At 47.9% G+C, this 26,633-nt stretch overlaps 1 protein-coding gene across 1 annotated transcript in view; it reads left to right on the forward strand.

The window, feature by feature from the left end:
* Nucleotides 1–19,988, forward strand: part of WNT5B (Wnt family member 5B) — a 76,359-nt gene extending 56,371 nt beyond the window's left edge. The window contains exons 2-5 of the mRNA XM_037389128.1: nucleotides 2,861–3,003; nucleotides 3,728–3,975; nucleotides 10,226–10,518; nucleotides 18,491–19,988. Of these exons, the coding sequence (XP_037245025.1) occupies nucleotides 2,861–3,003; nucleotides 3,728–3,975; nucleotides 10,226–10,518; nucleotides 18,491–18,949 (1,143 nt within the window). The 3' untranslated portion in view covers nucleotides 18,950–19,988. The remainder of the gene's footprint in view (nucleotides 1–2,860; nucleotides 3,004–3,727; nucleotides 3,976–10,225; nucleotides 10,519–18,490) is intronic.
* Nucleotides 19,989–26,633: the final 6,645 nt, after the last annotated feature.

The following is a 26,633-nucleotide window of genomic DNA, read 5'->3' on the forward strand; positions in this document are numbered from 1 at the left end:
ACCCCACCTCTCATCCTCACAAAATTTCATTGACTTCTCCCACCCAGCCCTGCTTTGGCAAACAACCTCACCAAAAGTGTTTGAACCAGCCCTGCAGCTGGGCTTAAAAAATAACCCAAGCTTTTTATTTACAAAATTGAAAGCTTTCTTTCAGGATTTTGGTGGCAAGTAGAAACAGGCGCAAGAGGAATAGACAGTATTCTTCGGACCACCAGCCAAGTGTTTTGCAGCTTTTTTGTCTAGAGGTTGCTGGCTGAGGCTAAACCACTCCAACAATGCCTCACCTGCTATTACCGCTTTATCTGAAGTCATAAACACAGCCGGTGAAGAAATTACTTCCAGCACCTTGAAAAGGACTGAATTCCATAATTCACATCTTAACAGCAGTTGCTCTCACCAGCAGCAGAATTTAGGTAGAATTCAGAGTTTCAGACCTTTCCTGCTGAAGCATCTCCTTTAGTTGCTGCCTTTGACAGGATATTAGGCTGCCGAGATATGTGATCTTATCCCATCCGGCAATTTTAATGTCTGGTGTTTCAAAATAAGATCATTGCCTTGCTTGTGCTTGTTGGTGGTCAGGTTGCTACTAGAAGTATTCACAACACTTTGCTGTTGCTAATTGTCAGCCACCTTCACATAGTAATACTTAAAATGAGATATTTAATTAATACTGTGTGTTTCTGGACCAAGTTTCACATGAGCACTTCCCATACTTTAGCAGCTGGAAGGGTTTTTCTTTCCGCCATACCGCAGTGCCAGAGGTGGGCCACCAGTCCAGCACTGCATGGTGGTGCATCCGTGTCGCTTCATGGAGTGCTGCGGCTGCGCACATGGGCTCAGAGAAACTCACACGAACGCGGACGTTGACATCACTTGTATTTGTGGAAGTGCCTCATCGGCTGGTGCTGTCTCACATTCCTGGCTGGGAGAGGCACCAGGGCGGCTTGCCACGGTCTACTCCTTTCTCAGAATCCGCGAGGAGACTTGGTGAGGGCAAAGCTTGGAGATACACCTCTCCCATTGTGTCATCTATTTACATGGTGCATGCCTTGCGTGTGTGTGTGAGACAGCAAGGGCTTTTGTTTCCCCTGCCCTAGTTCTTCCTTCTGGCTGTGGTAAGATGGAAAGGTGGGACGCTCTCATCTCTGCCAGCGAGAAGGTTTTCTGTATCTGAGACTGGCTTGGAAATTCTTTAGATGACATCACACCATGTCTGTGCAGACTCATTGTTTGTCATGGAAAAGCCATTCATCCATACACAACTTCCTTCCTCCCCAGACTCCCGGAGATAAACTTTCCATTCTGTCTATTCCCTATAGAAACAGACCCAAAACATGTATGCGTGGCTACACACACATACACCTCGCCATCCCTCCGTCACGCTTGGAGCTGTGGGAGGAGGAAAAGGGAGGATATAGAAGATGGGAATAAAGTCACCCTGTTTTCTTCAGACGTGGATCCTGCTGTGCCCAAGCAGTAAAACTCCCCTCCCACCGAGGTTCTGGGTCACACAAGGCTTTTTTGTCCTGAGGCTAATTCTGGCACTTGCGGCCCCACATCTGCCTGCCAGGTGAGATGGGCCACCAGCTGCAGGTACAGCACATCTGGATGGGGGAGGAAGCGAAGCATGCTGCAAACAAACACAGCAAGTCCACCGTGGCGGGTGTGAGGAATTTGATAAAAAATATACTTCAGCGGTCTGAGCTGCCGAGTCTGGTGATTCATGTCTCGGGTGCTGCTCGTGAGGCAGAGCGAAGGGCTGGGTACTTGCGGGTCTTGGACCATGTACGCCGTGCCCACAACCTGGGGGGGACCTGCACGTTCAGCCTGTGTTCAGGGAGCCACCACCAGAGGGGCAGTGGCAGGGGGACACCAGGCCTGGTGAGAGGATTTCATGGGAGACGATAAGGGGGCATTTATCAGTGGTGGAGATTTGGGGACTGTGTGGCACAGGATAGGACAGGATGGTGGGAAGCCACGTAGAGATGGAGGCAGCAGCAGCGGTGTCGACAGCTGTGGCATGAGGGAGGCAGGGTGCGAGGAGTGTTTGTTCCAAGTACCCGCACTGGTCCAGGATGCCTGCGTTTGCTTTCTGCTGGTGTTGGGGGGTGAAAAGGGCCGAGGAGCTGCCAGATTACCTCTGCCTTTGAGGTTCCTGGTGGGTCCAGCGGGGAGGGGAGAGGGGTGTTTGGACACGAGGAGCCTTTGAAGCTTTTCCCCTGTCCACCTCCCCAGCCCATAAAGCCATTAGGCTGTGGTGCCAGCCCCGTCTGCGCGGCCGCCGGCAGCCCAGCCGAGCCCCGCAGATCCCCGCCCGGGGCGCGGGGCTGGGGCCCCGGCGTGGGGCCCCTCTGGAGGCCGTTTTGGGGAGGGGGCGGCCCATTTCCGAGCCGGCCCTGCGTTACGGAGGCAGCGGGGCCAGCGCGGCGCTTTGATGTGCCCCGCCGGCTCCCTGCACACCTGCGGCCGCGGGGCTGCCCGCCACGGCCCGGCCCGGCCCGGCTCGGCCCGCGGTGGCACCGGCGGACCACGGGCCGGGGGAGGGGGCGCATCAAAGGCGGCCGAGCGGGGGGCAGCCGGGAGGCCCCTCCCGACGCCCCTGCGGGCGAGGCCAGCCCCAGGCGTCCCCTCGCTCCCCCGGGGCCGGACAGGGAGCGTCGCTCGCTGCGGCGGAGCCCCGGCAGCGCGGCCCGGGCGGGAGGCACGGCCGCCGTCGGAGCCCCCGGGAGGCGGCGGCCGGGGGAGGGTCCTGCGGGGGGCGGCGGGGCGGGGTGGGAGGGGGCGGCAGCCGGGCTGTGCTCGCCGCGCCCCCGCCGCACGCAGGCCCCGCTCAGGGCTTCTCCTCGGCGCTTCTCCGCAGGGCGCCCCGTCCCGGCGGCCGGCTCTGCGGGGGCTACCCCAGCGCCGCCGCCCGCAGCCCACCATGACCGGGCCGAGGCTGGCCCTCGCCGCCGCGCTCCTCTGCAGCTGCACCTCGCCGGTGGCCGACGCCAACTCCTGGTGGTAAGTGAGGGCGCGGGGCAGCCGGCGGCGCCTTTGTCCGCCGCCGCGGGCCGGGGGCCGGGGGCCGGGGGCGGGCGGGGGAGCGGGAGCGGGGCGGCCGCCCTGCGCTCCCCGCAGGAACTTTCCTGCCTCCCGGGCGTCCTTCGCCGCAGCTCGCTTCTTTCCAGGTTCCCCCCTCCCGCTGACCCTGCCTCGTTTCTGGGGACGTGGGACGTAGCCCCTCTCTTCCAGGCGTTTCTGGGCTCTGTTTGTAGGGGCTTGGTGCAGCCCCGTCCGGGCTTTGAGGATGTGGGGAATGCGGGAGGAGAGGATGGGTAAGGTTTCCGACCCGCTGCCAAAAGCCCCGGGAGCAGCCGCGGAGCCCCCTTCGCCTAAGGAGCGAGAAAAATAGCCTGGCTTGAAGGCAGGCATGGCTCGCTGGCGGTCTGTGAAAAAGCAGCTCACTTTCTTCTTTTGCAGAGAAAGTGCTGAGCTTTCTCTCTGCCCCCTCCCCATCCCGGGTGTCCTCTGTGTTTAAACTCGGGTTACAAACGAGCTGTGTTCCTCCCGCTAGAGCCTTGGAAAAGCCTTGCATCTGGCAGAGCCGTAGAGGGAGGCAGCTGACATGAGAAATGCGCCCGGGCTTTGGGAGCGGGGCTGGGCTGGGCTGGCGGGGAAAGGTGCCGGGCGTTTCGCGGAGGGGGCCTCTCCCTCCAGGCTCCCATGGATGTTTTTCTCATCGTAGGTCTTTGGCCATGAACCCCATCCAGAGACCTGAGATGTACATCATCGGCGCGCAGCCGGTGTGCAGCCAGCTGCCGGGGCTCTCCCCCGGGCAGCGCAAACTCTGCCAGCTCTACCAGGAGCACATGGTGTTCATTGGGGAAGGGGCCCGCAGCGCCATCAAGGAATGCCAGTACCAGTTTCGGCAGCGGCGGTGGAACTGCAGCACGGTGGACAACACCTCCGTCTTCGGGCGGGTCATGAAAATAGGTAGGAGTACCCGGTACAGGGAGGTGCTGGGCGCCGGCTGGCTGTCCCTGTGCAGTGCTCTCCCTTTCGCCAAATACACACGCAGGAGTAATGAACCCCGTTAGCACTGCTCCTAAAGCTGCGCTTAACGAGCTTTTCCATTCCCTGGTGTGCTGGCATTGCTTGTGTGTTGCCCGCACCTGGGTGGGTGGCAGCAGGGCACCTGAGACACAGCAGGAGTTAGTGGGACACACACACTTTCTTCGGGGGGGCATGGGAAGGTCAGGAAGAGAGAGGCTGCTCTTGTTTTGTGTGCGTGTTTAAAGGTAGGGAGGGTAGAAGCTGGAGCCAGGAACAATGGTCCCATGCTATCATTCCTAGCATCTGGAGTGCCCTCGGACAGGGAATGCAGCCTCGACATGTGGGAAATGCAGACTCCTCTGGCATGGGATCTCTCCCCCACCTTCACTGTTCTGCCACTTTCTGTGTAAACCTAGGAGATTTTTATAATTCCTGCCCTGCTGGCCGCAAGAGGCACATTGACAGGCCATTGCTGCACTTGAATTGAGGTGTGACCTAGCTGCATTGTCCCAGCTCCTTTTGAAATGCAGTCATCTGATGGCAAGAAACTGAGAAATCCGGGCTCAGTTTGATGTGTCCGACAGCCAGGACAATAAAGAAAAGGTGTTAAAACAGTCACTCAACTCACACACACACACATGCACGCTTTCCAACCCCTGGGTAGAGGTCTTGTTTCCCACCCACAAAGCCAATCATTTACACTGAAGAACCAGTACTATTTCTTGGTTGTGAGGTCAGGGAAAACACTTAGCAAGGGATGGGAAAAGACCTTCAGCTCCTGCACCCCCAGCTGCTCCCAGTATTGCTTGCACCTTTTTGTCTTCACTCTCAAAAAAACCTGCGTAGGCAGCAGGACACCGAGATGCATCTTTAATACGTCTGGGGTGTCAAGGCGATAGGGCACCAGGGTAATCAAGTCCTGTGATCCCTTCCGTTTGATCCTGAAATTCTTATCTGTCATCTTAGAGACTTTTATAGATTTTTTTTGCATGTGTTACTCAGTCTTTCAGAATTTCTAATTCAGCCCACCACAGCCATTCTAATTCCTCCCTTTCTGTCCAGCTCATACCCCAGCAAATCCCTGCTTCTCTGGGATGTTCCCCTGGGAGATGCCGTTTCCTGAGGCGTACTTTCAGCTCTTGATGCACATCCAAGGCATCTGCACCCTTGCTCTCTTGCTTTCTGATAGAAAGGGTGGTGGCCAGGTGAGGCTGCATGCAATCCCAGATTGTTAAAACTTGTGCTTTGGGGTATGAAAACAAATTTCAGCCACCAAGAAAATACAACTCCATCTTTTCCTTCTGGTGTCCCTCCCTCACATGTGACTTATCCCAAATAATAGGGTAAGTTTAAGATCCCCAGAGAGATCCTAGTGACTCTGCAAGGACACAAGAAAATAGGAATCTCCCCTTCTGGGGCAAACCTCTTCTTCTTCGGTATTTTCCTGCAGCCCTGGGTAAGTCCACACTTGGAGAAAAGAAGTAAGGGTGAACTAAGACAAAGCAAAGATCAGAGCTGAAGGATGAAAAGCTGTCAGGAAGGATCAGAGGGTATGCAGGAAGGAGGGACTGGAGCGGAGAGTGGAAGAGGAAGGATCTTTCCCCTCTAAAATTAATTTGATCCTATTAGTTTAGATTGGGAGTAGGTTTGTTTTTTGATGAGGAAAGAGGTGTGGTGGGTATGTGATGGGTATGTCCGGTATTCCGGCTGCTGTTTGGTTTGTGTGCACGTGCATTTGTTTGTTAGGAGCACTGCTCATGGTAATGTCTGTGAGGTGATTGCCTGCTGTTTAAAAACCTATCCTAACAAAGAGTTTTGAACCTATCTCCTTTAGATTCTCTGGTTAGTTAGAGCATGTTCAGGTGTTTATACTCCAGCACAAGACAGCACAGCAGTAGGAGAAATGTCACTATAGGTGGCCTGGGGTATTAAAGGGTCTGTGATGATGCATTGCTGTTGTCTGTGTCAGTGACAAGCTGTTGTGGAGGGAGATGCTGCCTCTTTTCTCTTAGCTCCACCTTCCACTTTTTCTTACTTTGTAATGAAGCTTGCTCATCATTTCAGCAAATCTAAATTTCCATGCTGAGGAAGAAAACAAAGCCTTTCAATCTCTCAGGCTGTGCCAACTATAAAGTAATTCTTCCCTGCGATCATACTGTGTGCCTGTCTCCTTGTTTTCAACCTCTGAGCCCCAGTTCTGGACCACAGCCCTTTTTCTGTACTCTGTGCCAATGGCATGAGGAAGGTCTGGAGCCCAGAGTATCTGCAACAGTGCAGAGGCATGCCAGAGTCTTGAGGGAGGGAAAAGATAAGAAGGACCCAGAAGGTGTGTAGTATGCCAACAACCCTCGGCTGCCCACCCACCGATGCAGGCATGGTATATATTATATGATTTCTTGAGCTGCACTGGATTGTGAGAGGGGAGGAGAACCTACCCTGGCCAAGTCCGAAGCCTGGGAGATCCTTGTAAGAGCATTCACTCAGAAACCTGGAAGATTTGTTTCCTTTCCCCATACCAGAACTTGGCTCAGCTCAGAAATGGGAGACCTAGTTGGTCTGTGTTTAATCATGACACCTTCATTTTGTGCATTTCATAGAGTGAGGCCGTCCAACGATACAAAGCTTTTGTGGAGGCATCCGTAGCACTGAAGTTGGCTGCTTTTTTAGCATTGTTTTTTCCCTACTGTCGTGGTGTGAGAGTTGCTCTCGCATTTTAAATGTGGTTTATTCAATAATGATATCTGGTGATACACAAAAATTATCCTTCTGAAGTTGCTTCTTGTTCTGTTGATACAGATTTTAGGCTGCGCACATGTGCATCTCTCTCTATATATGTATTATTATATACAGACACATTCCTTGCTGCTACGTTTATGAAGAAGACAAAGCTCCCGAAAAGGTCATGTTAAAATTTCCTCATGGGAGGACAGAATGTATCTCCTTCAGTGCAATCCTAAATGCAAGGCTGGGGTTTCCAGGTTAGTCCACTCATTTGTGGAACCAAAGATCTTATCTCTTCTGCCTTTTCAAATGTAAAAAGAGTCATAAAAGAAGAGAACAAAGAGAAATATTTTTCCTTCGAGACTGGCAAACTCTAGGGATGTGCTTTTGAGAAAAATGAATCAGCTGAAAACTTTTTCATTAAAAAAAAGTTAGAGCAACACATTTTTCTCATCTTTACGTCGATCTCCCCGCTGGGATCCGTTCTCCTATTTCCTTTTTGAGCCGCTCCAGAAAAGCGACCCGTGGGGACCGACACCTCGTCTGGGTACTGCTCACGCTGGCACCCTCGGCAGAGCCCCCCAAAAAGCTCCTGCTGCTGGTGGCGGTGGCTGGCGGGCACAGGAGGGCAGCAGAGCTCCGCGGAGCTCCGCGCCGGCGGGCAGCGCCTCCCGCGCCCGCAGCCCCCGCACGGCCCGGGCCGCGCAGGGCACGGCAGCCCGGCTGGCTCCAGCCCGCTGCGCGGGGGGCGCGGGAGGGGGCAGAGGGGGGGCTACTGCCTGACCATCTCTGTAACCTCTGTTCACGTTCGCCTAAATTTGGGGAATAACAGCCCTGCCTTTTGAGATGGCAGCGTGGAACTGGAGTGAACTTTTGAGTTGGTCAGCAAAAACCCAAATAGTTTTCCAAGGCTGGAAGGTGTGGCAGGAGGGCAAAGAAAACTAGGGTTTATAAGCCCGCAATTGCCAGCTACAAATTTGCTTTGTGTTATTAGCACAGGGTTTCATGCATGCAGCCAGTCCCACCTCCCAAACCAAGCCACGGTCTTCCAAAGCTACATCTGCTGAGCACCATGGTTTGTTCTGCTTTGTGGGCAGCAAGGGGAGGGGGGTGAGCGCCACTGTGACTTGTTGCAGCCTGCTCAGCAGCCTGAACAACTCATGCAGATCTAGGGGCTGCGTGTGGAGTTGTGCAGCTACCTCTGAAACGTGAAGACGTTTAAAACGTGGACAGTAAAAGTGTAAATCCAGCCTGTGCTTTCAGAGATCTCAATCAAACTGTAAGGATGCTAAGCACCTGGAGTCATGCAGGCTCTGTCGCATAAGCTGTAACACCCGGAGGTCCTTCCCTTGTATTTATTTTAATCCCTGTAGATGCAGGGAGTGCTTTACTTAACAGGATGATCCTACTTAACAGGACGATCGGTGCGTCTGCAGGGCTGTCACCGTACAGGCACAGACTGGTAGGGGCAAAACTGCTCATTGGACCATTACCTTCAAATAGCCATATCATGCAAAACAAACTAGATGAGTAAAAGCTTGATTTTGATTATTGAAAAATGGCCATAACTCCCTTATGGGCCAGTCTCAGCCGAATTACCTTAGCTAAGAGTCACTCCTCTTTACCTCTTGAACCAGGGATGTTTGAGGGACATAGTCTTCTCCTGATGACCTGCTAGTAAGGCCCTCCCTTCTATATTATGTGTCCTGTAGCATTTTATCAGCCTTGTGCTGTATTCCAAAGCAGAAGCCCTTAGTGTACAATTCTCATTGGGGAACGGGCAGGGGGGGGACACAGGGGCAGCAGCAGCGGCTGTAAATCGCAAGCTGTTCTGCAAGGTGGATGCCATTGACAGCCTTGCCTTTATCTTGGGTCATTACCACTAAGCTGGTGATAAGCTGCTATTAATTACAGATTGTCAGCACATGCAAATTGGAACAAGAGCATACCAAAAGCATCAGCTCAGTCCTGCTGAGGGAGCTGGCACTGAGAGCCTCGTGGGCTGGTGACAAACTGTTCTTGGAGGATCTGCCCTCTGATGTCATTCAAATTTGTTTGAGAGCATCTTGCTGGGTTTTGGTGTAAATAGCTCTTCACAATCAGATTGTTTATTCCAGTGAAGCATTAGCAGTTGTTCTCTTTATCACCTGAAAGTTTGGTGACACACAAAATTACTCTGAAGGTGTCAGGTCAGTTATTTATTACACCCCGTGGTAAAAGTGCAGGTGTGGATTGCCTCCTTTTCCTCATCCCCCTCTACTCCCCCTCTTCAGACCCACAGCACTCTCTGTGGGTCTCATGCAGTGTTCTGGCTGTGTTGTGCCCCGGTCAAATTGGGGCTGAATCACTGCCAGGCATACATAGCTGGAGACCCAATCCAGCTGCTTGGCTCAGACTCTTAAGCTGTACAGAGCATACACTCAAAGCAGGGCAGCCTCTAGTAAACCTGCTAATGGAAAGTCTTTTCATTTATTATTGTCTACATGGGAAAGTTCTACTCGTTCCAGCACTGTGGTTCTGTAGGCACTGGGAGAGTCTCTGCCTTGATACTTTATTGTAAAAATGGGTTTCCTTCAGTTTTTCTCAAAATAATTCTCAGCTGACCTTACGTAAATATAGCTGATGTTTTACTTAGTCTTACGTAAATATATAGTCTTATCTATGATATATATTATATATGATACATATATCAAATGTAAAAACTATAGTCTTATGTAAATAAGGTTGATGAACTGAAGAGCCCTTAAAGAGCACTTGTCCCAATTAAATGAAAACCATTCCAGAGTGATATCTGACTTAATCAGAACGCTCCTTTTACACAGACCCAGGGTCTCAATGATTATTGGCAAATTCAGTGGCTAAGGCAACAGCTGTATTTTCAGCAAGGGAATAACCCTTTTGCTGCTTGAGTTTCCTCCAGGTTAAAATGAGAGGATGCTGAAGGGGAAAGAGACTGAGCAGTCCCTGTCTGTGGTGTTGCTATTTCCTTTGGGCAAGGCCCAGAGTTTCCAGGGCTCTTAAATGGACAAACATAGGTGTAATAAAAATAATAATCCTTGAGGAGCAGCACATACAAATTGATGAAGAACATGAAGAACATGCTCTTCCCAAGAACGTTCCTGCAGGCAACAGCAGGAATCTCAGACCCTTCCCTGGTGTGTGTCAGATAGTCATATTTGGGTTTGATCCTGTTTACAGACTGCCAGCTCTGGACAGACAATTGACTGTGAAATGAAAAAAAACAGGGTGCAAACCATGTGTTAGGGCAGACAGTTCCCTCTCTGCTAGAACGGGGTGGTGCCCCTGTGCCTGACCACCCCATTCCTATGTTCCAGTTAATTCTGTGCACTGTCTCCGAGCACACCATGTCCTACTTTCCAGAAGCTGTTTGCTGGCTCCTTGCTGTGCATTGCATTTGTTAAATGAGATCTGTCTCTTGTTAACTTTGCTTCTCATGTCTCTGTCACAGGTAGCAGAGAGACTGCTTTCACCTATGCAGTCAGTGCCGCTGGGGTGGTGAATGCGATCAGCCGGGCTTGCCGTGAAGGAGAGCTCTCCAGCTGTGGCTGCAGTCGGACAGCCCGGCCCAAGGACTTGCCCCGGGACTGGCTGTGGGGTGGCTGCGGGGATAACGTGGAGTATGGATATCGTTTTGCCAAGGAGTTTGTGGATGCTAAGGAAAGGGAGAAGAACTACGTGAGAGGTTCAGAGGAGCAGGCTCGCATGCTGATGAACTTGCAAAACAATGAGGCTGGTCGTAGGGTAAGTTGAATGCTGACCCTTTCTTCTTTCTCAGAGGCAGATTCAGAAGGCTTGAGATACCTAGATACCAAATTACTTGGAGGTTTGGTGAGGGATAGTCCAATGATGCCCCAGTAGCAGTGTATGGTGACATTTTCTGCATTGTAGTGAATATTACCGACAATATTGACAATATGATATTCCATTTTTGATGGCAGGCTTCTGTTGCCAGCTAAAGCCAGTGAATTTTTGGGTCTGTTGAGATACTGTATGACATATGTGTGCAGGCATGTAAACACCTGCCAAATAAACTAGGTGCTACCATGACGCACCTGCAAGGTTTACGTCTCAGAAACTGTCTTCCCAGAGCTGGGAAGTGGCAGGCTGGTGCTGAAAAGAAGAATCTCTTGGCTTGTGGAGTTTTCTTCTACTGCCACCATTCAGATTTAGGAGAATGTAAGGCCAGAAGCAAACATCCGATCAGGCTACCTGGCTATCTCTGAAACTTACGCCTTGCTCAGTTACCTGGGTATTGGGCAAAATAAATAATTTGCATCTAGGTGACAGACATTTTCTGAGAAGATATACAGTTTTGATCTGGAGATCCCTAGGGATGGAGAATCCACCTCTTCCCTTTGTAGTACACTACCGTCATTAATCACCATGTTTCAGCGCAGTACCCCGTCATCACATGAATTTATCTGGCATCAGCTTCCAGTCAGTTCTTTTTCTGACTTTTACAGCTAGATCCAAAAGCCTTTTAGTAATCGGAATTTCCTCTGACTAGAAGTATTTATCTGCTGTAATTTATTCATTCACCACTCTTTCTTGACAAACTCAGCAGCCATCAAATCATTTTCATGGCATTTTAGTGTATCCTTTCCGTTTTTTCCATATCCTTTTGGAAACTAGATACCGAAATGATGTGCTGGGTTCTGGTATTTGTATATTCTGATGCTGTAAACATAGGTGAAGTTGCCCCCTTTGTATGTGTTCAGCGTATGCACATATGCTTTTTACACAATTCCTCTGTCTGTGATTAATAGCCTGGAAGGTGTAGCATCAGTCATATGCAGTACAACTGTAATCCTGCCTCTTTCCAAATGGTAGAACAGGAATATTTACTTGAACATTTGTGCCTTTTACATGGGGTGTTTAAAATGTTTACCGTTCTTCCCTAGTAGTGAGCTTTTCGAAGGTTAATTTTATTTCTAATGCACATTAAACAATTCTAAGTGTACTTAGACTTGCTCTTTTGTACACTCTTAACTAATATCCTTAGTTCCCTTACCAATTTTATGCCATTTCTTACTTCTAATAGTTACTGAATTACCTTTCCTTTTCCCATGTGTGCCTGTCTTTTCTGCGTGTGATTTCAGCTTCATTTTGCCAGCAAAGAAGATTTGCTCTATTTGTTTGATTGTGAAATCAATGCGTCAGGTTGAAGCACTGCAAATACTTTATGGTTCTTTTGCAAAAATCAAATTGGGGTAAATTAGCAGTACGTCAAAAACTGTGAACTTGAAAGCTGTAGAACTCACTGGGTTTTTGATTTGGCGTTGTGTTTTCTTTGACTTGGAAGGGCAGAGGATCTGCATTTGCTTAGAAATGGGGGGGCATTCCTCCATGGTGTAGCTGCCTGAAAGTAACATTCTTCTCTGCATTACTTGTTTTGAACATCTATGTCTAGAGTCATGAACTTGGACTGCTACGAAAAAATACCCTGCCTAAAATAGGGAGTGAATATGTTATGAGACTTTTTTACAGCCAGTCCCATTTCCTTGAGGGATCCAGAGACAGAATATGGCCAATAGTTTGAGGTGCCAGTTGAACTGTAGTAACACCTGTGTTAGAAAATCAAGTCAGAAGATACTTGCTCCACAGCATGGGTAAAACACTACCCTGTCCTGTTATTCTTGTTATATGGGCAAGAATCTGACTGAGCTGTGATTTTGGATGATGGTATGGTTTTAGATGGAAGAAAGCTTTGTCTTGCTTTAAGAACAGACTTAAAACCAGTTATGTCCAGCCTACTACGGTGCAGAAAGTTGTTTAAATTGTACTTGAAATGCTACAGTGCCCGTGCTTCTCTGGACTCCATAGGCAAGCTCTCAAGGCGATTTCAGTTAACACAGGACCTGGACAAAAGCTTTCCAAAGGGGCCAGCAAAAGAAAATGTTATTTCAAGCTTGGTTTTTGTAGACTCTGTAGAACAGATGGCTGTAGAAAATAACCTTAGATTCAATGAATACAAGTAATTTTAATTATATTAAATGGAAGTATAAACCAGTGTGTAATTAAGCTTGTGGATTTCAAAGAACAAACTGATAAACTAAGAGAGCCAGTTAGTAAACTCAGCCGAGGAGCTCAATGTGGAGGAGGTCTGGAACTTTTTCAAGTCAAAGATGCTAAAGCCATTACAATTCTGCATGCCAAGCAAGAGGAAAAAGCTTGTAGGAAGACTATCCAGACCTCACTGAATGAATAACTACCACAGAGAAGCTGTTAAGAATAGACTGAGAGCCTACTACTAAGAATGGAAAAAAAGAACTGATAGCAAATAAATAATGGAAAGGTCTGTCTTAGAGGTCAAGAAGTGTAAAGATGAAGTGAGAGCAGTAAAAAATCATGCTGAGTCAGACCTTGCAAAGGGTAGTAAAATAAACAGCAAAGTTTTTTAAATTTTGCAAATAGGAGGAGGCTGGAAGAAAGGAGACTCCTAGTCAGTGAGGATGGGGCTGAGTCTAAAGACAGAGTCATTTTGGTCCCCAAAGTGAGTGAGTGCTTTACCTGGGACTTCAAACTGGAATGGGGGGCATTGCTCCCAGGGAGGGGTACTGCATGCCTGCTGCACAATGGAAATGTCTTTTTCTGTCCTCGGCGCTTCTGCCTAGGGGAATAAGTGCTTGTAGTGTAAATTTTTTAATCCCCCTGGGACCCTGCTTTTTGGGGGAAGTCAGGCAGAGTGCCCTAGGGGCAGGCACAGTCTATCACAGTAGGCAGTGGCCAATGGTGTTGGCATGATGTGGGAGCGAGGAAGGCATGAGGAGGCAGCTGGAGGAGGCAGCTGTCTTGTTCAGACAGGTAGCGGAAGAAGAGCTGAGCAGCAGGTACCGCAGTTTGGGGTCAGCAGACCCGAGATGGGTGGGATGGTGCCGGGGGCTGCTAATGGAGGGGAGTTTGGGATCAGGTCACATGATTCAGATGGCAGTCCAGTGGCAGCAAAGGGTTGACAGGACAGAGGTCTCTGGGGTAAATGAGGCTGGAGCTTTGGGGTGGATTGGGTGGATGAGGATTTGGGGGTAGTGAGCAATGGAGGTGCTGGGATCAAGAAAGGAGGTGGATGTGAAATGATCTAGGGATAAGACCCAGGATGGCTCTGAGATGGCATTGCTACAGGTTCCAGGGTTGTCTGGTCAGGATGGTATTTGGGCAGTACAGGGCAGCCTTTCCTCTTGGCTCTTAGAAGTATATTAGCATGGGAGCAAAGGAGAAGGGCTGGAAATGTAAATTATCACCACCAAGGTGGGTGCAAAGCTCAGGTAGTGTCATAAAGCTCTCAAGTCATGGGGAGTGCCCACTTTCTTTCCTGGCACTCTGAAAAAGATGGCACCTGGCAGCACAGGCGGTGTTACAGGAGGACGTGGGGGAAAGGATATCTCAGAGGAAGGGGCAAAATGGGAAATAATTGGAGAAGAATTTCTCAAAGATTGATCACACAAGCATTTAGAACATTACTGATTTCCTAAAAAGCAAGCTAGATCTGACAAGTCTCATTTATCTGAACTTCTGTGAGACATTTAATGTATTTCCCACATGAGAAATGCTTAGTTAAATTGGGAAAGGTAAGGAGAAATGCAGCAGCTATGAGATGGACAAGAAACTGATTCAAAGAAAGATGTCAGTAAGTTGTGTGAAAGGGCATCTCTTGGTCTTAACAGAGCTTAATTAGCAGAGTTCTTTCAAGGACTTGCTTCAAGACTAACACATATTATTTTTGTTTCTCAGCCTCAACACAAGATTTAGGAATGGGATGAAATTTACTGATGATGCAAAGGTGGCAGGTAATACGAATACAGGGGAGAATCTGAATTTTGTACAGCAGCTAACAACATTAAGACCATCACTTGAGGTCTTGTATAAAAAACATTTTTAGTCATTAGGAAATGAGTAGGAAAGAATTGGTTGCAGCAGTCAGCTGCAGATATAACATGGCTTGGAAGGTGGTAAATACCCTATAATTTACTAGGGAAAGCCTTTTTATAAAACATGCGGAATACTAATGTCATTGTATTGAGCTCTTGTGAGGCCCCAAAATATTGTATGTCTCATATTCCCAAGCAAAATGACCTCAGACTAGAAAAGGCTTGTTATGGCTGACCCAAGGGATAGGAATCTTTTCTTAAGAAAGTGGCCTGGAATAGCTTGCCATGTTTAGCCTAGCAGAGTGAAAGTTGAGAGAGGATATGACTGATGTCTGTGTTAGTGGGAGAAATAATAGGGAAGGAAAAGTACTTTCTAAGCAAAAGGCCAATTTGGCACAATTGCAAATGGGCATAAAGTGAATACATTTAGGCTGGAAATTAGAAAAAGATATTTTATCATTGGAATAGTGGTCAGAATAATGGTGGCTGAAAACCTAATTGCTTTTAAAAGGGCACTCTATACATTTAAGGAAAATATCATTTGAAGTGGTGCCCACAACAGCAAGAGATCATACTTAATAACCAAGGAGGTCTCATCTCATCCTGCATTCCTAAACTTCTGAGATTCTGGTTTTGAAAGTAGGAAGGTGCATGTGTAACTCCATACTCCCAAAAGCTGGTGCTGAAAGAAAGGAGTACTGGAGACATGGCAGTGAGCACTGCGAAGTGTCCACCGGGTGCTATCCCACATACAGTCTTGCCCCACTTTCCCAGGCAGCATTTCAGTTGATGTCTTCTGATTTCTAGGCAGAGTTTTGGCACGTCCCCTCACTGAGTTTCCTGTAGGTGAGAAAGTTCTCCTTGAACCTCGAGGAGCTCTGGTGGCAAGAGAGAAGATTGTCCCTGCTCTTCATGGCTCTCAGAAGGAGCTGAGAGGGATGGGAGCGGACCAGAGGTCTTTCATCTTTCAAGCAGTCCTGACCTCATCACCCCTTCACTCCATGTCAGAGTCTGTGGTGGCTCCTGGCTTTATTGGCCTTGTTTGTTTGTCTTTGGCTGTTATCTCAATACGTCCTTTCCTTCCATCTGTCTTCTTCCAATTGGTCTCCATTACCCTCTCTTATTTCCCCCCATTCCTTATCAGTTGCCCTGTCTGGCAAACTGTGGCAGTCAGTCCTTCCGTGCTGTTTACCCAGTCAGCATATGGCAGGTCTCAGTCATCAGTCACTCAAGCCAGTGTCAGAAGAGCCTGGAAGGGGGTCTGGCTAATTGACCACATAGGAATTCCCCATTAATTCTCTTCCCATTCCCATCCCTGCAAGAAAAGAATTGGAAGAGAACTTGGGCTTATGGGAAGGGGCTTTAAGCCTTTCCATTAGAGGCATTTTCAACCTGCTTAAGTGGCATGGCCATCGATCAGACCCTGCCCTCAGAACTGCATGTGGGGTCTGTTATTCTTTACCTTGACCTGAGCCTGGTCAGAGAGGAATTCTCCAATTTCCTCTGCTTTCTCCTCATCTGGGCAGCAAAGATGGAGAGTCATTTAGCAGCTGAAGCTATGGTTCCCTCCACAGGACGCTGATAGCGGGAGCTGCAGGGGGCTGAGTGGCGCCATGCTTACCTGTGATAACTGGTAGCATTTGCATTCCCCAGCACAGCTACTACCCACATGGGCCAGATGTTTTGAGCATCAGTTGCTTAAAGCCAAGTCAGAGTGAACTCAGTCCCATGACATTAACTGAGAGGGATCAAGTTGCAGTGTTTTCCTAAAGGAACAAAGCCCAGGATTAGGAAGAATCGTAATACTTCATAAAAACACATGCAAGGGCAAGGGAGGCATGAGTGGCCTGGGATTTGACAGAACCATAACCAAAAAGTGCTAACACAGGCTTATAACAAGCAGGCTGGCAATGCAGTGAGGATATAGTGAGTGTCTGGGGCTCGGGAAATTCAGCTGTAGCTCTGTCTGGTTATAGTACAGCAGGAATCCTTAAGTAACGGTGTGGTTGGTCCTCTGCAGTTGTAGTTTGATCCAAGGCAAGTGCTTAAGTCCCAGCCTGTAGCTGTTACATTGCGCCGTGAGGGATTGCCTCAGTAAATTGAGCTCTGAGGAGCAGAACTAAAGCTTCTCTGTTTTAAGGACTCACTCCATTGACTTTCTCAGGAGCTGGATTGGTCTCCATGTGATTTAGCCATTAAGCCAAATTGAATCTTCACTAGCTGTCAAAAGCACTAGATGTTAGTTAGACCAGGAGCAATCAGTTGCTGTAGAAGAACTCTGACCTCTTGCTGCTGGTCCAGAGCGTAGTTGTAGGCAGAAGGTTTTGCTTGCAGTATGCTCAGTTGCCTTAATCACCTACTCCTTGGCATGCGAATGCAGAGAGCTGGGAAGCTTTCTTCTGTGTCAGTGAGTGAGGCAGAAAAGAAACCTCAGTGTTCTGCAGCAGAAAAACCTGGCTAGAAGACATACTGCTGTCACCTTCAGAGCTTTTTCCCATGTTCTTTGATCTGCCCCACCAGATAAGGTTTGCAGCAGATGCCAAACACCTCTGCTTGGCACGAGGGATCTGGCAGAGGCAGTGTCCTGCGGACGTGCAGGACGCAGGATGTTCGTGGGAGAGCAGATGTGAGACTGACTGTGAGAGGATGATGAGCAGGGGCAGGGGGGAAGCTGCTCCGGTTGCGTGGGGATGCCGGCTCCTTGCTTTGCAAACTGTCAGCGCTCGTGAGTGCTGACGGGATCTCACGTAGCCTTGCAGTTCGGTGCCTGTCTCTGAAAATAATGGAAAGAACAAACCCAACCTGCATTTCAGTTTATTTTCCTAGGTTTTGAGCTTTGTTCTTCCAGAGTGTTTTTCAATATTTCTCTCTCCTCCTAGCTAGTGTGGGGAGGAGGAGAGGAACTGCTGTGCTCCTTCACATCATGTACTTGCTCTGCTGAGGGTTTAATGCTCACTGGCCTGAATTTTCAAGACTGTTTGCCGATTTTGATGCCGGATTTTCAGGGGTATGATGCATCATACAGACTCCTGAAAACGTAGCTGAAAATATCTTGGAAAGGACAGCGCCGAAAGCTTGCATTTGCGGTTTAAAACGTTAGGCCTTTCCGCGCGGCGGCAGCCCCGTTGGTGCAGGGACGTGTGTGGACACAAGATGGCGCCGGCTTGCAGTTAGGGCCCGCGGCCGGGCGCCTGGGTCGCACCTCGAGCTGAGGTGAGCTGCTGTGCTCCAGGCCAGGCCTGTCCGTCTCTCCCACCACCACCACCCCTGCTGGCTCCTCCTCTGGAAAATGATGCCTCCTCTGGACACTGCTCCCGAACGAGCTCCTCTCGGCAGAGATGGAGGGAAAGGGTGTGGGTCCGGGGGTTTATTTCCGAAGGATGCAGGTGCATCCCTGCAGCGATGGCGTCGGTCCCTGGTGTGGGTGATAGGACATGGGATGGTTCCCAGGTGTTCCCTTTTCTCAGCTCTGACGAGAAAAACATGTAAGACTGCCGTGGTCTGTGAGACTGGGGGAATTTCCAGAGTCCACGCGGAGAGGACTCTCTCATCTTTCCTGCTCATGACCCTGTTGTCAAGTCAGAAATCTGCCAGAGGAAAAGAAGGTGGGGTGGGGGAGCCATGTTTGGAGGCAGCATGACCAGAAATAGAAATATTTAGGGAACAGGAACGCAGCAGTCGCAACAGGAGGAAGAGGAGACTTTTGTCTTTCTGAAGGGTAAAACAACAGAAGTTGGGGGGGTAATCAAAGTAGTTATGAAAACGTGATGAATTCATTGTAATTAAGTCAGCTGCCAGTGCAGCAGGAATAAATGCAGCTTTGCCTGATGGCATTTCTTTCCCCACAGGCGGTGTACAAGCTGGCAGACGTGGCCTGCAAGTGCCACGGCGTGTCAGGCTCCTGCAGCCTCAAGACCTGCTGGCTGCAGCTGGCTGACTTCCGCAAGGTGGGCGACTTGCTGAAGGAGAAGTACGACAGCGCTGCTGCCATGAGGATCAGCCGCAAGGGCAAGCTGGAGCTGGTGAACAACCGCTTCAACATGCCGACGCAAGAGGACCTGGTCTATGTCGACCCCAGCCCGGACTATTGCCTGCGCAATGAGACCACTGGCTCTCTGGGCACCCAGGGCCGACTGTGTAACAAGACCTCGGAGGGCATGGATGGGTGTGAGCTGATGTGCTGCGGACGGGGTTATGACCAGTTCAAGAGCGTCCAGGTGGAGCGTTGCCACTGCAAGTTCCATTGGTGTTGTTACGTCAAGTGTAAAAAGTGCACAGAGATCGTCGACCAGTATGTCTGTAAATGAAAGGAGCCACCAAAGCAACAAATCTATATTATATAAATCTATATAAATATATTTTATATTTGTATAAATAAACAGATGATGATAATAATTAAAGAAGCTTATTTAAGAGACATTTTGGTTTTGAAATTTCCCCCATCAGGCCAGCTGGTTTGCTATTCCTTCAGTTCTGCTGGGGAGTTTGTCTTTGGGTGCATCTCCCCTTGGATGCTTGAGTCAGGGTGAAGAGGCAGAGGAGGTGCTGACAAAGTAAACTGCTCCCCTGCATACAAGCACATGCTATTTCATTACAGAAACAAAGCCAGCGAGGAGAAGAGTGAGTTCTTTCTGCTCTCTCATCGGTAAATCTCAGCAATTTGCATCATCATTGCACATCTGAAATGACAGCCAGACATGGGTGAGGCCTAGTTACATGGGCTTCAAACCCTGCCACCCCACTGGGGAATTTGGAACCAATTCTTGGTCCCTTTAAAGGGCTTTGTCACATTAGAGGGAAAGTTCACCAAGGCTCTTCTACAAGAATATGGTTTAAAATTTGCAGTCCTGTAAACTGTTCCTGGACACTGCACAGACCACAGTGTGGTGGAGGAAGGTTAACAACCTGCTGTTGTGAGGAAGGAAGGTATGACCTGTGGCTGACCAGTGCATAGCCTGGGAGTCCCCGTGAAGCCAGTACCTAGCTCTTCTGTACTGCCTGGGCCAAGGGGAAATCTGTCCAGCTCAGACTACATGGCTACATGCACAAGGGAGATTATTTTTTTCCCCCTCTTAATCCCATGCTGAAACTTAATTTGTCAATATAGAGGAGAAGCTGCTGGTGCCCAGGGATGTTTGCGAAGACAATATACTTCATACTTTGTCAGCAAAAAGAAGCATCGCATGCACACACATGCGCGTAGCTTCATAAGCACTCCTCACACTGCTGCGGGTTTTTCTCTTTGAAGTGAATGCAGGTGGTCACCTTGTTCAGCTCTTATAAATCCTCCTCACCACCATCCCAGATGTATAGTTTCTCTTTAACATTAAACACCCCTCAATGACATTTCTTTCCCTCTGTTGCTTGTGTATATGTCTGTTTTTGTTTTATTTTTTTGGTGGGGTGTCTTTCATTTTGCTGCTCTGTATTTCAGAGTCCAGGGGCCATGCTCTTCCCCAGCACAGGCTAATCACCGATACATTTTCTCCCAGAATTTGGGTGTATGTTCACCAATGGGTTTTTCCTCGGTAATAAAAGAGTATAATAAAATCATACTAGGGCAGAAGGCATTACCAAAGTCTGCTAATCAGTCTTACCATGTTGGGATTTCAGTAGAATCCAATTCATTAAGCAGGGAACAAATGCTGTTTCTAGCACAAGACATTTCCTGTGCCTCTCAGCATCTGCAGAGTTCATTTGCAGTCAGAACAATCAAGAGAAGCCATTTCCCAAAATATAAGGGTTTGCTAATATACGTCCCCTTTGTTACTGACATTCCAAGGGTGTTGGGTTTTTTTCTCCTGTAAATTTTAAAATGTGCATAATATGCCAGTGAGCAAAGAGCCAGTCATGAAGATTGTTATTTTTATATTAAACCTCTGTTTCTTATAAAGCATTGCAGTTTTACAGATTCCACCATTTCAACCACCAGAGAAGAATTTATATGTACCTTTCATACTTCAAATATTTGAGGACTCCAGAAAAGCACAAGGAAGAAAAATTATGTTTAATAATTAGGAGCTGTTGTTTTTTTTAACCGATGTGTCCAGTTTTTATTTTATTTTTTTTAATCCAACAGGCAATATATTTGCTGGCATCCCAGAATGCAGTTTCTTGGAATATAAACAGTGGCCTAGATTTATTTTATTATATAAAATCCAAAGCCAGTGGTATTGTAATTCAAAGTAACGGAAATAGTTTTCCATGCATGGAAAAAATGTGAGTGCAATGGCCTGATCCAGCTCCCATTAAACTTCAGTGGGAGCTGGACTGAGCCCAAGATTGGATCAAATGTGTAAGCTATTCACTCCTGGGATACTATATGTTTCTAGTCCAGTAATAAAACTTGCTCTACCTTGGATACATCTAAAAAAGACTTTGCCTCCCACCACCCTCACCTCATGTTCTTGTCCATCCTTATTGCGTCAGTACTTAAAAGTGTCAGCTATTTGTATATGACACCCTCAGGCATTGTTAATGTGCCTAATAATTCAAAATTATTTCATTTGGCCTTTCTGATAAAGACCACACATCTAAGGGATTCGCAAGTCTCTTTGCAGTTCGGCACCACAATTTATTTTGTGGGTGTAAACAACTTTGAGGGTAGAAATGTTGTCATTGTTATGGCTACTATTCATCTGGGTGTCCCTAGGTATGTCCTTTTTTCCACTGAAAATACTGTCTGGATGGAAAAAAGATTATTTTTGGCCTTTTGTACCAGCACTCCGGACCTCTGGCAGCCTGGTTGGAGCCAGCATTTCCTACTGAATAGGGACTATATAGCGATAGGGGAGAAGTGACCACTGGATTTCTCCCCCCTCCACTTTTTTCTTTTTTTAACAAGAGCTAGGTTTCAGTCTTCTCGACTTTCTGGGAGTTTTGTATCCAAAAATTTGATCCCACTAAACTCTAGCTTAAAACTTAATTTTTATGGTGCCCACACATAAAAGAACCTCCTTCGGGTGGTAGTAAGTATAAAATAAGAATACAGCCAGATTGGTTTGATGCAAAGCCAAAGAAAGTCGAACAGAAAGCTGTAGCAGAACTGCTTCTTTACCATGAGAGTTATAAAGTGGATTTTAGGTTGTGCCTTGTTAGATGCACAAAGTGGTAGAGGGATGTGGAGGTGGGAAGCTAAGCTTGATTTTGAGTTCTGCCGATTACCTGCTTTGTAATTTTCAACAAGTTACTTAATTTCTTTGCATTTTAGCCTCCAGCCTCCTTCTGTATAAAATGAGGAGCAGAATACCTCCTTTTTTCTGCAAAGCTTTTTCAGAAATACAGCTGAGAAGAACCATAATTGAAGGCCTACCTTCTACGCTCATTAACTCTGGCAGGCAGACAGCTGTATCCCCATTGTGCAGGGACACGCTCAATCCGGGACAAAAAGGCTCAGTGACACCTTGGGGGGTCAGCTGCTCAGAGGTTGTGGCTGGGGGCTCCGCAGGAGGCTTGGAAGCTCAGTTGCAGTGAAGCCCTAGTCTGGTACAATGCTGGAGGAAAGACTGTTCTACAAAAGAGAGGTGAACTTTGGGCTTGTTTATTTATGGGTATTGAATATCTCGTAGCAAGACTAAGGCCTTGGGAGGTTAGCCTGGCTTCTGAATCAAATACCTGCCTACTCAAATTCTGTTTGCAGTTTCATATGGATAAGATATTCACACAATACGCTATTATATAGTATGTGCTGGTAACTGGCTGCCACATTCCAACCCTGAAGTCACTGCACTTCAAGGCTGATAGAAATGACCACCCGTAAGTCATGTAAAACTAAAATATTTTGGAGTTAAAGGCACTATGCAAATATACGGTTATTGCAAGTCAGTCAACATCAGCTCCTAAACGGAGCAGAACAGGATGCAAATCTGTCATCATTTTCCAACCAGCTAGTAATACATAAGTTACAACGTGAATGAATGAGGCCTTAGTATTTTCTGCTGCAAGGTAAGCCAAGCAATAGCTGATCCTAGAACAAACAGAAACTTTCATTTGATATCAGTTATGGTAAAAAGATAGTGTCAGGGTTGTGAGAATATTTAAATGAACCTTTTAATACCACCAGACTCTAGGCCATTTGCATTGTCTGCAGGCTCCCATTCTTTGTCCCCAAAAGCTGTGCCTACCTGGAGCTCAATATAACAGAGACTGCTGCCTTTTGTGATTCAGGAAACAGCCAAGTGGAACCCAGATACACACTGTGAGTGTAACTTACACTTTCTATATGGACCCAAGTTTTGTAGCCCGGACAAAGCATGAATGAAGCAGATCTTGTTCAGTCATATAAAATCAAACATGCAAGGGTCTCTCTCTGCTCACTTGACCCCATCCAGGGAGAAGCCTAGTAGGTTTAAATTACGCTGTGGGAGCAGTCATCAGTGGCTACAGAAATATAGACAGTATTTTCATCAACTGACGCAGACATAGAACATCCCAAGGAGACCTTGGGAAATAACTTCCAGTGACTAAAGGGCAATTCTCAAGTGTCTGTCACAAGGTTTTCCAGAACCACCTGCTTATATGGTCATTCATTTAGCTTTTGTTTAACTACATTTCAGGTTAAGTAGTTTCCAGAGGATACTCCACGAAATCGAGTTCGCTGAAGGGCAGGCTCTGAAGGAACTGTCATACAACAGATAGTGAGCAGATGTGAACATAATATTGGATCCCCTTCTCCTCAAATGTAGGCTCTGGCTATGTCTAACCCATGGGACCCAGAGATGCATCCCATCTCCTTGGTCCAGATATGTATCCTGGCCAAACCCTGCCTGCCTGCCTGCTAGGGCAGCGTGGGCACCAATACGCTGTGTGCAAAGGCTGATGGATGCAGAGACCATCGAGTGGGTAGCCTTTCCAGCATAGATAGCTGGTGGCTTTGGGACTGGGCCATGTCATGAGCATATTAGCTCTGAAGTCTAAATATAACCAGCCTCAAAGATAAGCAAAACAGATTTCCATGGCCAACAGGACACATAGCAGAAAGGACAAAAAGAGTGATGATCAGCTGTTGTAAATCTCCAAACAACAGCAGTAAAAACTGTTAATACATATTATTAATTAACTGTTAATACATATTAATAATATAAAAACCCCAGTATAGTAGAATGATCACAGCATACTCATGCCTTCCATCTGAACGACAACTGCAATCTATTCTTTTTGCATTAGAATTCAAAAAGGCATGACCTACTCACAGCATTTCCTCGAAGAGAGACAAAGGGGGAACAAGCAGCAGGGTTGGGAGTTCTCCCTGAGAGCTGGGATAAAATGCAGCAGCCATAAAATGGAGGACTAAATACTGCCCTGTGACACTCAAGTTGGACACCTGCCCTAAATTTCAGTTAGCTCTCCATACCGCCTGCCTAATGCAAGCTGGGCCTGATGGCCCCATGGAGCAGCAGCAGCTCTGTTTGGAACTTGGTGGCTGCAGCAAGCACCAGCCTTCAGCAGTTTGATAGGGCATGGGGTGAGAGTCAGGCCCTTGGTGATTTGGGAGGTGAAGAAGACTGTAATAAGGAAAAATTACAAAGAAAGTGAGCAGGCACTGCTTTACTGGGAGGCAGGGAGATTATAATACCACCCCCAGGCCCTTTCCCTTTTAACATTGCCCCATGGTGCTGTCAAATGGTGGCAGCCATCCTGGAGAATTCAGAAGGAAGCTGCTCAAGTGTGTTTGCCAATAGAGGTGAAGAAGTTTAAAGGCTTGTAGCAATAAGGCATATCCTGAAAAAAAAAAGAAAAAAGAAAAAGGGTGCAGGCTCTTCCTTATCCTAGGGCGGTTATATTCTGAATCATAATTTGTCTTTTGGCTCTTCCTGGAGTGCCATATAGCTGTGTCAGTTCTTGGCATGACTGCAAGAGGATCATGATCACGTGGGATGGACAGGATGAGGCATTACCATGCAAGGACACATTACAATCCTGCTTTTCAGGGAAAAAAAAAAAAAAAAAAAAAAAAAAGATGTGAGGAAGACCCAGTGTCATTTAATGACTGTCACAGTCATTGTGCTGGAGCTAATTGTAGCCCTGCCTTGTTCACAGCCCGAAGGACCTGCACAAGTGCTTGGCCATTACCTTTCTCAGGCTGAGAAAACATCTAGACCAGGTTTTTAGAGCGGCAGCCCTCTGCAATTCACTGTGATGATTTTGCCCAGTTTCAGTTTCATTTACCAGAGGCAAATTTGTTTTTGCTTGCTCAGGAACAACAGCGGAGTTAACTAATAACCTTCCAACTTTCACAAAGTACAGGGCTATGCATGTAGGACAAAAACATTCAGAGATGGAATTAAGGCAGTGAACATTTTATATTAATGCTACAATTTCTAGAAATTCTTTATAAATTGTCAGGCATTACATTACTTAGTTTTAAAAAATGCGTCTTTCTGAATGAATACTTTGCCCCAAATGGCAAAGCACAAATTTACTTTTTGACTTCCAGGCTCCCAAACCTGAATAAACCACCCTAATTCCTTTTATTTAATATTTAATGAAACAGTCAGTATTCCTATCTCAATTTCTCTCTTAACTGGTTGCGTTATGGTGACAGGAAACGACAAACGAAAATGACATGCAGTTTTAATATAATTTTCGTCAATGGATCTCAAAATATTTTAAAATCATTAGCACCATTTTAGAGATGAAATACTGAAGACGGAGCAGGAAATACTTCATCTGCCAGGCACGGGGTGGAGCTGGAGCAAGCACTGCAGCTGTTACTCTCCCTGCTGCTGCCCCACGGCTGTCAAAATACATTTTGATTGATGAGAGAAACTGTAGATACATATAATAGTGCAACTGTGCTGTTTGTTAACTACCTTCACAATAATAAAGACTGTAATGAATGTGTGAGATGGGATATATTTTAACTGAGAGAATAGGGAATCAGTTCTATAAACAGTTTTAAGGAACGGGCAATATGTATAAGTTGATGGGTATTAAGAATCAAAACATTTCAAATATTAGTTGATAGGGAAAATTTTGCTTCCATTGAGTATCTTGCTCACAGTCAGTGGTTTGAGCTAAAATTTCTGGGTGTGGGTACAAGTGTATTGATTGGGTTGTGGCTCAGCAAAGCACTAAAGTGCAGAGCCCACGAATTACAGATGGGTTCCTCCCAGGTCGTGCAGTTGTTTTTGGCAATTGTTAAGATTGTACTCTGACTGTATAGTGTTCCCTTAGTGCAGGGGTCCTCAAACTACAGCCTGCGGGCTGGATACAGCCCCCCAGGGTCCTCAATCCGGCCCCCGGTATTTACAGACCCCCCTGCCAGGGGTTGGGGGGGAAACCAAGCAGCCGCAGATGACTGCCTGCCACTGTATCCGCGCACCAGCCCCCTGGTTAAAAATGTTGAGGACCCCTGCCTTAGTGTTTTGACTAGTCTCACTGTACAACATGCAGGCATAGGGTTTCCACCATTTTCTCCACAGATGTGATTTCAGGAGCTGAAATCGCCACGTCACATAGCTTTTCCTGCTGCTCTGCCTACACTTCCCACTACTTCAACAGAGGAACTTCTTGTTCTCTTTGGAGTTCCTCCTCCATGCCTCTAGACCAGACATGGATGTTTGGGCCCTATCACACAAGCCAGGCTTCCAAGACACCTCCAGCACCATCAGGCCTGGTAACACCATCTGGTTTTCACCAGCTGCGGCCTCCCCACCCCACGCCACGCACACCAGCTCCAAGCGTCAATCCCCAGCCAGGGCGGCTCGGAGTTGTCACGACGGGTGGCCCCCTCGGGCCTATTCTGTCAGGTCGCCCGGGGCTTTCTGTGGCAGCGCTTTCTCTAGGAGAGCGCGGCTGCTGCTCTGGGCCCGGAGGCAGCGGTGTCGCAGGAGAACCCTCCGAGGTGCGGGACGGGGGTTCCGCCGTTCGCCGACCCCTCCCTCCCCGGGAGACGGGCCGGGTGCGCTGGCCCTGGCCCTGGCCCGGCCCTCCCTGCGGGTCCGCCGCCCCAGCCACCGCCCCCAGGCCGTGGCCGCTCCCAGCCGGTCA

The sequence above is a fragment of the Falco rusticolus genome, chromosome 5, assembly GCF_015220075.1.
Source record: "Falco rusticolus isolate bFalRus1 chromosome 5, bFalRus1.pri, whole genome shotgun sequence".
Taxonomy (NCBI): domain Eukaryota; kingdom Metazoa; phylum Chordata; class Aves; order Falconiformes; family Falconidae; genus Falco; species Falco rusticolus.